The 12,372-nt window shown below is 40.0% G+C and overlaps 1 protein-coding gene across 1 annotated transcript in view; it reads right to left on the bottom strand.

Moving 5' to 3' along the window:
• diaph2 (diaphanous-related formin 2) overlaps positions 1–12,372 on the bottom strand; it is a 434,333-nt gene that overhangs the window by 192,186 nt on the left and 229,775 nt on the right. The window contains exon 19 of the mRNA XM_038699417.1: positions 5,490–5,591. Coding sequence (XP_038555345.1) covers positions 5,490–5,591 — 102 coding nt within the window. The remainder of the gene's footprint in view (positions 1–5,489; positions 5,592–12,372) is intronic.

Genomic DNA, 12,372 nt, shown 5'->3' on the forward strand with positions numbered 1-12,372 from the left:
AAAATGACCACAGACCTAACTTGTCACTAGGAAAAACTAATACACTTTCTGCCCCTCACCAGGATAGTTTGTGTCTCACTGACAAAAATTGGGCAGGAAAACATCAAGACTAACAAGTAACAGTGAAATATGCCAAAGTATTTCTGAATCTCAATTGTTAATAAAAAATATTAACCATAATAATACAATAACATAACAAAAACGACAATAATAACAATAAACCGTTTTACTTACACATGTGTTAGCAGTAATGGTGTCATCTGGGGAGACTATATGGTTTTGTTTGGGTGCATACAAAGAAGTATACTAAATTTGCCTCAGGGGACAGCCTAGTGGGTGTTTTATTCTCCACGTGGGGTGCCTACAGTGGAAATTGGAGCTGATGGTGTATCCAGGTGGAAATCACAGGTGGAGGTTTGGTAATGAGTTAGAGGAGAGTCACTCAACAGCTGCTATACTGCTGCAGCAGGGGAACCTGATGTCTGTATTTGACGTGCAACAAACGGAGAAGCAGTGCATCTTTTTTCCCCCACAGTCTATTACTATTTATTACACAGACTATTATGTGCAATAACTTAATACATAGTCATGACATATCATGGCTATAGGTTTATTCATGTAACAATGGACTTTCTAGCTTCCCTGTGTCACATCTCAGTTGAAGAGAAAGTTGTGCTATCTAGACTCTTTTTCATCAAAGGGAACATGTCATCCCTGTTTGTTGTCTAAACACTATACATTTATTAGTGTCTCTTCAATATGTCCACTATATCTTATATATGAAACCAGCAGCTGGATACAGGGCGTATGTTCTCTTGGGGGTGGGTTGTCATAAGCAATACTGGGAGATAAAATCCAACTTTTGCTGCCATCTAGCAGGTGATTTGTTACCTTACTAAGGGATGGGTGTGGTCATCGTGTACCTGTAAGGTTGTTTCCTGGGTGCATACTAGCCTGTCTGTGCTAAAATTAGCAAAGTGGTGCTGGCAGAGGTGTATAAATGCAACACAACAAAATGGTTTGGTGCACACTTGCACCTGCACATCCACCTGGCAAGATCAATTATTAGATGTTGGTCAAGACCACTGGCCTATTTTTGTGGCTTTAGATGCTGGAGGTGCACAGAAAGGCAGTGCACTGTAGGGCTGTCTGACTACCAGGGATCAACTGTCACTGCAAACAAATTCAAATGGCCTTAATTATTGGTTTTCTTCTTTAAAGACGCCGTACATCACATTTGACTCCTGTGTATCATGTGTAAATCCAAAAATTGCATTGTATTGTAATTTCTTTATTTAGTGATAGAGGTGAGGAAGGCATTCTCTGCAACCAAGCTGTGGGACGCAGCGGTTTGGCACAGTTGCTACTCAGAGATTTTAATCAAGTGGAGGATGAGTGGGATACCTACTTTTATTATGGAAATTGTTAAAACTAAACAATTAGATAGAATTTACATTAGTTGTAGTAGGCTGCCTTGGCAAGTCATTGTGCTTATAATTAGTGAGTTTTTACAAAGCATCTTACTTTATCACATTTGATCCTAGTGCACACATATACTGTACACATGCCAAAACTTGCACAAACAAATTTTACATTTGCCTCATTCACTTTGAATTCTTCAACAACCATATTTAAAAAAAATTGAACAAACACACACACACACACACACACACACCAGCATTTACATTTTTCTTAAAACATTTTTAAATTTCCCTATAAACTTAATTGAACATATTCTAAGCTAATTTTTGTCAAACTTAAACAAAAGTATACTTTTCTGCATTGTCTACATCTTACAACTTCTAGTGAAGTCTGCTTTCACAGGGCATGTCTGATCTAACTTCCCACAGAGTATCCTTTCCCTTAGTGACTTTAAACTTAAAGGATGTGAAAGTGATTGTGTTATTAAAGATTTAACAAAAAAAATATTTATACACTATAAAAAATGTCCTATCCTATAACTTCTCAAGGCTACAGATGACTCACTGATTGCTGATGATAAAAAATATAGTTTACTCAGTTATAATTAGGGCTGAACAATTGATTGAAATCGTACTGAAATCGCAATATGGCCCACTACAATTTTCAAATCGCTGGAGGGGCAACATTTGTTAAAGATGAAATTTGTGTCAAAATGTAATTTTAAATTAAATATTGTCATGCTGCAGAGATGTCATGGCCTACACAGCATACTACAGACTTAAGAAAATAATAATAATAATAATAATAAATTGCATTTATATATCACTTTTCCAAGTACTCAAAGACGCTTAAACAAACATGCTAAAAAGAAAACATCTTTGTTTGGTACAGATCCCTACAAAAAATCACACCACAAACATTTAAATATCTTTTTCAATGAAATGAGGATAATTATTTTAAACTGATCACTCCCCCCAATATCGCAAATCATCAGCAATTTGTTAAATCATTCAGCCCTAATTATTATTATAGATTGCTATCTTCTTTGAGGTCTGCATTCAATGCAATCGACCGCTCTTATTTAATTTAACAATTGAAAAATGGATCATCGTTAAGAACTGAGCTTGTGTGTCTTTAACCAGCTCGATGCTCCTCTATAGCGTGGGTCAATTAATTTAACCAGAATCATGTACTCTCAGTTTTAAAGAGTCCAAATATTTTCATTTACTACTTGGTCTTGAGGTTCCTTTAACTCACAACTTTGTCCACTTACAAAAAGGAAACTGCCCACAATTTTGGTCTAATGTTTGTCTCCAAATTTTGCTTTGGAAACCAGGTGACTAGGGTAATGCAGGATCACAGTCAAAATGGTTTTCTTAAATTCACTGTAAAAAAAAAAGTCTTATCTCATAATATCTTATCTGATTTTGACTACTGTAATTCTCTTTATTCAAGGCTTAGCCACAAGTCAAACGCTCACAAACAGACATATAAGTAGACACAATTTATCAGACAATGGTATGCATAATCATTATACCAGAATACATAAAGTGGCACTGACATCACAATCATTCATCTTGCCCTGTTACCCATCCCAGTCACTGAACCTCCAATACATGAAAATTAAAAAGGGAACTTAGAGGATTCTGCAGAAGGCATCGAATATGATCTATGATGCAGTGGCATGTGTGAAGGCAACTCGCAACTGTGTAGCTGCGCAGGACCACATGTCGCCCACCCATTGCCATTGTGGAGGTGAGAACTTCTACACTTATTTTTGCTTCCTGCCATATTCAAAGCCCATCTGCTGGGCTTGTAATCAAAGATGGCAGGGACACCTATCAACATTGTCACAGCCCATACACAAGTGCAATTACAAGCGCACACTGGCACATTCTCAAATGCGCACACATGCTCACACACACATATACACACACAGACACAGATGTGCCATCCTTATGTTCATGCCACATGCCCCTTTCTGACATGAGACCCCGATATTTTCCCTGATGACCTCATTCATCTGGCCTCTGTTCATGGAAGATGCAAGAATATAAAGCCTCCCTGCACCATTGCAAGATATCACCAGCAGACAGGAAGGGAATTGGTTGGGAGGCACATAATTATTAATATTTCTGTGATTTACAGGCATTATTTTAACATTCTAGTTTGCTTCCAGTCCTCATCCACAGTGTACAATGAATCTATCCACCCAAACATGCACTCATCCAAGTCTACAGTACGACATTGCATACCCCTCTACTCGACCTTTAAATAGGAAAGTTAAGGAAAAAAATGTGGATAAACAAAGATGGTCGACCTATAATCTTAGAATTTGACATGCATATTTCATGAGGTGTTATCATCTACATTGTATCTCTGAAGTAAGGAATATTAAGGCTGCAGATGAAATCCCAAAGAGTTGGGGAAACCATCTGAATGCTCTACCAATCAACACAATATTGCCAGCAGTATATACACTCACCTAAAGGATTATTAGGAACACCATACTAATACTGTGTTTGACCCCCTTTCGCCTTCAGAACTGCCTTAATTCTACGTGGCATTTGATTCAACAAGGTGCTGAAAGCATTCCTTAGAAATGTTGGCCCATATTGATAGGATAGCATCTTGCAGTTGATGGAGATTTGTGGGATGCACATCCAGGGCACGAAGCTCCCGTTCCTCCACATCCCTAAGATGCTCTATTGGGTTGAGATCTGGTGACTGTGGGGGCCATTTTAGTACAGTGAACTCATTGTCATGTTCAAGAAACCAATTTGAAATTATTCGAGCTTTGTGACATGGTGCATTATCCTGCTGGAAGTAGCCATCAGAGGATGGGTACATGGTGGCCATAAAGGGATGGACATGGTCAGAAAGAATGCTCAGGTAGTCCGTGGCATTTAAACGATGCCCAATTGGCACTAAGGGGCCTAAAGTGTGCCAATAAAACATCCCCCACACCATTACACCACCACCACCAGCCTGCACAGTGGTAACAAGGCATGATGGATCCATGTTCTCATTCTGTTTACGCCAAATTCAGACTCTACCATCTGAATGTCTCAACAGAAATCAAGACTCATCAGACCAGGCAACATTTTTCCAGTCTTCAACTGTCCAATTTTGGTGAGCTCTTGCAAATTGTAGCCTCTTTTTCCTATTTGTAGTGGAGATGAGTGGTACCCGGTGGCGTCTTCTGCTGTTGTAGCCCATCCGCCTCAAGGTTGTGCGTGTTGTGGCTTCACAAATGCTTTGCTGCATACCTCGGTTGTAACGAGTGGTTATTTCAGTCAAAGTTGCTCTTCTATCAGCTTGAATCAGTCGGCCCATTCTCCTCTGACCTCTAGCATCAACAAGGCATTTTCGCCCACAGGACTTCCGCATACTGAATGTTTTTTCCCTTTTCACACCATTCTTTGTAAACCCTAGAAATGGTTGTGCGTGAAAATCCCAGTAACTGAGCAGACTGTGAAATACTCAGACCGGCCTGTCTGGCACCAACAACCATGCCACGCTCAAAATTGCTTAAATCACCTTTCTTTCCCATTCTGACATTCAGTTTGGAGTTCAGGAGATTGTCTTGACCAGGACCACACCCCTAAATGCATTGAAGCAACTGCCATGTGATTGGTTGATTAGATAATTGCATTAATGAGAAATTGGAACAGGTGTTCCTAATAATCCTTTAGGTGAGTGTATATGTATATATATATATTTCATAGGGTGAGGTGAAGCCGTACACCAGTATCAACTTAAGATTTTGTCAACTACCTTTGGTGCTCAGTTCTAGGGAGCTTTAACACACCGCTAAACAACTGCCAAGAAAACATTTCCCCAAAGGATAAAGTAAAACAGTATCACTGTTGAGGGCTTTCTACTGTTTGTTTCCCACAAACAGCTACGTTGAGTTGTTCATGGGGGTATGAAAATGCCTGGGGTGTCATGGAAAATAACAGAGACATTTCTGACATAAAAGGTCATGGTAAAAAAGAATGCAGTCCTTCATGAACTAATGGAGTTAAATACGTGTTTATTGGCTGTAAAATATCCTATATACTTACACAGATTCTGTGCTGTTTTGGCATCCAAGATGCGAAGCTCTTTCGCCTTTTTCTTGAATTGTGTCATTCTGTCGTCAGTCTCATCTGTTACATCTTTTTTCACTGCAGGAGAAAAGAAAACAGTTTTTTTTTTTTACAATTACTATGTTGACATTTTGGAAATGATATTCAATGTAACAAGACTGGACAGCATTACAGTTATTTAGTCAAAACATTACACTTACTGCTTTCAGCACTGCATAAAATAAAGAACTTAATCATATTCAAAAAGAAATTTTCTACATTTCCCACAACAAGGTGAAATCATTTACATATATAAGAATGCATGGAATACATTTATGTTTATTAAAACATAAGATGACAGGCCAAGATGGGTAAGATGGCAACAGATGGCATAAAACTATTAAAAACCATACCAGCATTTCGGTTTATAATCACTCTCCTCTTATTAAAAGGCTAGAACAAACCAGCTACTTTTTGAGCTGCTTTCTGAACTACTGCTGAAATAGTTGGTAGGCCATTTCAGTGAGCAACTTCAGGATGCATCCTACATCCAATACAGTAATTTGAAATAACACACTGAATATAATGTGCCACAGTAAAAAATGTCGAGGCAGTCCATGCCTTAAACATGGTGTTGCATCAAACAGATAAACCACAGTTGTTCTTACATATCACATAGCTAAAATAAGCTAAATGGCAACATTGCTGCTCAGCTGGTTTAAATACACCGTATGCTTTGTGACCAGGCTTGCATTCGTAAGGCCACTGTACATGTGGCATAGTATTGGTTTGCAGAAAGGCGGATGTGATTGATGACAGCCCCCTTTAACACTACGCTGAAACTACATAATGTAATGTACATAAAATAAAGTAATGTGAAATTTCATCAGCTGTAGCATCTGACCATAGTCCTGCGGATGACTTCCCTCTCATTCATATGTGTGTGCCAACATTTCTGTCATTGTGTCAGTGGGTAGATGGTAGAAAAGCACAGTTCCTTCCCTTAGGCCCTGTCTGTCAACTAGCTAGAGTCAAGGAGACAATTGTGTTACCCCCACAATCCCAGAAAATGGCATTAATTCTTTGTTACATGACCGAACACAATAGACAAATGGGTTCACAAATGAACAGACCTTTTTTTTTTTTTTTTTCATAATGGAGACATTACTGAGTCCACACTCTGGGGAAACACCACATGTCAGCATGCATTATTCTTCACTTACACTTCAATAACATCAAGCTCTAAAAACATAGGTGTCTGTGCACAGAACAAAAGGTCAACATTTTAAACTGCAATTACAGTACGGACAAGGGATGAGTTTACAAAAAGGAAGCAACAAAATGAGAAAGAAGATTATTCAGACCCTTCCCTCTCCTCCTGATGGCTTATGGAAGAGGCAAGACACATTGTTCCTACTCATTACAACTGCTCTGTTTAAGCCCAAGGTGGGAGTCTCTCAGGAAATCTAGAACAAACAATATTCTCCCCTAGCGCTGGCTTGCATATTTGAAGAAACAATCAAAGAGACAACATCTCCTGAGCAGCCAGAAGACGCAATGCTGGAGGCACTTGCCTAACTCGGCACATGACATCAGGGATGCAGTTGTTTACTCTATTAAGCACGGCTAAAAAGGGTGTACCAATGCTACATACAGTATTAAGGTTTGATTTTCTGTCAACATCTGAGAACATTCCTCAGAGGCTGACAAGACTCTGCACTCTAACTTTAAGTCTAAACGGACTGCGATACACAACAGGCTGTATCACCTTCACACTCAGTGGAGCTCAGGGATGCACATCAGCAAATGACTTGAACTTTTCTTTTTGCTGACAGAAGCAACACTCCCTGCGTTATAAAAGGGAGTGAAACTAGTGAAAAACTGACGTCAAAACAGGTCCTCATCAGAGCTGAAAAGTCAGGTTCCACAATTGAAAATCATTTAAATGCTTATCGTACCTGCAAACCTACAAATGGCTAGTGAGTTACTGCTACTACTGAACTTTACGATCGTTTATTGTTATGTTTACCACAGAGCAACCATGACTGCCCTTTTTGACATGCATGCGATTTTTATTGGAGTGTAGTGTTTATGAGGGCCAGCATGTGGGTTCTGTTTAAGTGGCAAACTCCGATCTAATCAATCGCTAGTTTCTAGTCTTCTTCAATACAGCATGATGTTAATTTAGTAAATTATGGTCCCATTAAGAGGAAACTAGACAATAATGCATGTTAACCTTTAGGGTGTGGCTACCTTATGATTGACAAGTCACTACCACGGCGACCTGCCAATCACAATACAGGCAAATTAATTACGATGCACCTTACTAATTAAGCTAGCTAGCTCCACCCACAACATTACAGCCACACTAACATACACTGTTTGCAGTCAGTGACCAGCTAGGCCCAAGAATTCATGCTTCTTATGTGGCAAGAGCCTTGGACAAAGAAACTAGAGAGCCAGCAAAATAAATCATGAGGAAACAATGACCTTCCTTAGAGAATGGCCCACAGACAGAGCAAATTAAACTGAGAGGGGAAATTTGGCTGCTTTTGGTACTAAATTGCTCTCTTAAACCTCCATTCCCCTTTCTCTACTGCCACTTGAATCTCTTCCCAAGATACCTTACACTCTCAGCAGGGTGCTCTCGGCCCATTCGTCAGTGCCTCAGCTGTCTTCGCCCTTGCCCCCAGGGCCCCATGTTATCTCAAATTAAACAAAAAAACAGTGCCTTTAATAATCTGAAACATGCACATTCCTTTCTGATGCCATCCTATACAGCTCAGAGCTCTCCCGCTGGGCACTGAGTAGTGGCATCAGTTGGCTGATTTCTGCTACAGTATTTGCTGGCTGACTCAATTATGCCACATGTCACATGTTTCCTCTGAGCACTGCATGTGGACTGATGGGCCCTGGAGGGCTTGCACACATTCGAGCTGCCACACTAGTCGGAGTCCCAGGTGGGTGGAGAAGATGACTATAGGTGGCATATTTCAACCAGATGGTTGGCCACAACAATAAAACAAGTTTTATATGCCTCCAAGCCAAAAAAGTTAAAAATCACCCCCTCCCATTGGCATCATACTTAAACAGAGTTAAATTTTGACAGAAGTTTTTGTTTTTGTTTTTATTAAAATGTGACTTTGGGAATGTATCTAACTGTTTTAACCTGTCCAACAGTGCAGATCCCCAACAGCTGATCAAAGTCTTTGCCAACATTTAAACGTGTTTTACTAGTTGCCCAGTGGCTAAAATGTAATACTCTGACAACAATACCATCCCTCTTGAACACATTTATATTTGTTAATGGAATCTCCCAAGCCATCATTCAGTAAAGAGCCATTTGTTATGGGCACAATGTGTCAGGGTTTTTTGGCAGCTAGCTGGTTTCCTTAAAGATATTGTGTACAATGGTGACAAAGTAATATCACATAATGATATATAATTTCTGTGCCAGGCTGTCAGATCAATACATAATGATAATAAAATCTTAATTATGAGCTAATACCAGCAAGACTATCATACATTAATTGATGTTGTGTGGAATAAGGTGAGGGGCCAGGATAGGAATGTGTTTAAATCTGTTGGAATATGAGCAATGCTTTCTAAGCTTTGCACCCACTGCATTATGCAGGGCTCAACTTCAGGATAGCTTATTCTTGGGCCAGATGGTCCTCTAAGGAAAATAATAGGGTCAAATGCTTTTTACTTGATTTAGCCATGCAAGTTTGAGAAGAGAAATGTACCGGTGAATTATAAACAGTTAGAATTTCACATTGATTTTTGGTAATATATCAACTTACAAGGGTGAAGAGCTTTGATAAGTCAAGGAAGAAATGTTTCAAAATCATGTTTTAACAAAACACATGAATTATGTACTGGAGCCAACATAACCACACGAATAAACGTCTCTTGTGAGCATAACTGTTACACATTCCATTAACTGAGGGGGAGTTAAAGCTTGTTCATGCCAAAACGAGTCACCAAATTGATAGAGGTTCCATTGAAAAAATACATGAATGTTTGAGTAAAAAGAGATTTGGCTTATTAAAGATGACTTGGCATCCATGTTAATCCTTCTCTGTGGGTCTTGGACTGAGGTATACCCTTGGGAATCTCTGTGATAACAAGAGTTCTCCAACACTTGGACATCCAGGCTGTTGCTGGCCCAGAATCACTATCCTGGTTGCCTTCCATGCGATATCTCCCTCAAGACGTCCATAAAACCCAGGGCATTACAAAGCTAAACATTACCACATGTTCACTTCCGGACATAGACCATCCGGCGGAGCCCTGACACCAGATGCCATAAAATGAGCGGGACTTGAAAAGAAATAAAAGAAACTGCAGATGACAGGTCTTCAACAAATCGTACTTACAATTAAGGAAAAGGAAGAGCGGAACAGACAATGTTAAGTTTGGTCCTCCACGAGGCAGTTTATTGCCTCAAATGTGCAATCTGCCTGCAAACATGTGAAATGTTCTCCATCTCAGGGACTCACACAGAGGACTGAGGTGCTAAAGAGCTGCCAGTCTGTCTAAAGGAGATGGATTCTGAGGAAGAATCACTGGCCTTCTGATCCACAGAAATCACAATCCCATACATATATTATATATATATACACACACACACACACACACACACACACACACACACACACACACACCAACTGACCAGTTCAGTATCTCCACCATTTTAGAGATATTGTGAACTCCCACAAAAAATCTATAAAACCTAATGGACATAGAGAAAAAGGAAGAAAAAAAACAAAAAACAGATGGGGGAACCATGTGAATAAACAAAACGAATTAAGTGGTATTAGAGGGCAAAACAAAGGTGTCGCTGAATGTCTACTGGCAAGATAAAGACTTGCCAGTAGGGTTTAAAGGGTGACAAAAGTTCTTGGCCCAGCCATTGCTGGAAGACCACGCTCAAGATCTGAACGTACCAATTGACCAGTGAAATCCAGCTGTGACCAATTTCCCCCATTGACAAAGTCTAAACAGAGTTCTCTTTCTCAACCCCAAAGCCAATTTGCTGTGTGGGTACACACCTCTCTATCCATTCCTCCCGGTATTCTGGATCTCAAAAGCATGCTCCCACTCACAAAAAGGCAATCTTTCTATCTTTGACTCTGAGACTTGGAATAATTTCTTCTGCTTTCAGCTTGGTAAACCTGCATTGATTATTATATTATATTGAGTATTTCCTAAAACAAAATAGAAACAACTACAAATTCAGTATGAATGACACATACAATAGTCCCTTGTTTGTTATAATCAATAAATGATTGCCTGTGAAAGTTTTGTGTGCTTTGCCAGGCTGTAACCTTGATATAACAAGAATGTTGAAGCTGTTTATTTAAAAATGCTCCTCAGCTCAAGGTGAACTACTACTGTGGAGCTGCACTTGGGGGGTGGAGCTCTCAACCATGCAATCATCATCATGCCTAATGATAACAGGGAGTCGGGGAAGTAGCTGATAATGATAATGATGAAACTGTAGCACGTGTGTAAAGTGTGAGAGCATGAAATGTGTGTCAAAACCTATATAAACACAACAAAAATATGTATGCACCCGTTCAACCAGGCATGTCTATGTGAGCTTTTAAGCTAACATGATTTCTGGAGTTATCTGTCCTCCCATCTAAAACCATCTGGTTCTGGTTATCCAAGATCTCTAAATAAAAGGTGTTTGTATAGGCAGCAGGATAAGTCCCGCAGAGTGACACTCTGACCTGTGGCCAGTAATGTTTTCAGTATGCAGGGAGAGGCTCAGCCCACGGTGGAAGGTACACAGCTGGGCCTGGAGCAGGGCCCAGAAAGAAAAACGCCTCCTCTTCTAATTGAGACAACACAGAACTCCCTTAGTGACTCCCTTCCCTGTTTCTTTTCCAAGAGGAGGGGAGAAGGACTCCTGAAAACGATTAATGTTTCATATGGAAATGTTCAGTTTCTATCAAAAGTGGAGAATTAGAGCAGTAATGTCAGGGTATCATGATTATACATGGATTGCTTTAATTTTAGCTGTGATTAGAAATCTCTGATTTTTAAGATTTAATTCTATGAAAGACAGTGTTGGAAAGATTTACTTAATGCCTGCTTCCAACTATAGGTGTCAACAGACTTTAGCAAAGCCCATAGATTCTAATACATTAAGGATTTGTATTTATGAAGGAAGAAGCAATGATGCCACAGTATGTCTCAGGTCACAAATTTGCTCAAAATGAACTTAAAAGAGAAAACACAACAATGCTGAGCAAATAAAAAAATCCCTCAAATCAATAACTCTGAGCATTGTCAATGACCTGGGGCTTGGTACAGCCCTTTAACAAGTATATATTTAATCTGCCCACATCTACACATGACTGCTGTACTCTCTCTCAGAGGCAGGGAGTGTGGGAAGGCTCTGACTCTGCTTCTTAAATTGGTCATGGAGACATGCTCCTGGGGGCAGTGAATGGATTGAGCCTGACAGCCAATCAGTTCCAGGAAACCATTCTCTGGTGGTGCCAAGGCAGCTCGTTGTGACCCAATGCGCTTGAGCGCTGGTGTGAAGGCACTAGCTGATGGTCCAAACCATCAAAACTGCCCTTGGTGTCTGTTAAGACCCCGTCCAACCTTAAGCATTCAGAAAACAATGCTGAAGCCGGGCTTGTGTCAGTATGAAGGGATGAAGAATAGAGATTTGAGTCTAAAGCTGTTCCTTGGACAGCTGCCTGTGGTCTCTATTTCCTGTCCCAGGACCATGCTGCACAGGACCAAGCCCCAAAAGGAACCCCAAGGTATACTGAAAAAGGCTGAAACAGGTGGACAGTTTAACGTAACATGAAGAAATATGTTTGTGGCCCATCTTACCAGGATATCCAAGGAAGGTTAA

Source organism: Micropterus salmoides, unplaced genomic scaffold, assembly GCF_014851395.1.
Source record: "Micropterus salmoides isolate LMB-PRFRI ecotype aquatic unplaced genomic scaffold, ASM1485139v1 Ms_hic_scaffold_5, whole genome shotgun sequence".
NCBI lineage: Eukaryota > Metazoa > Chordata > Actinopteri > Centrarchiformes > Centrarchidae > Micropterus > Micropterus salmoides.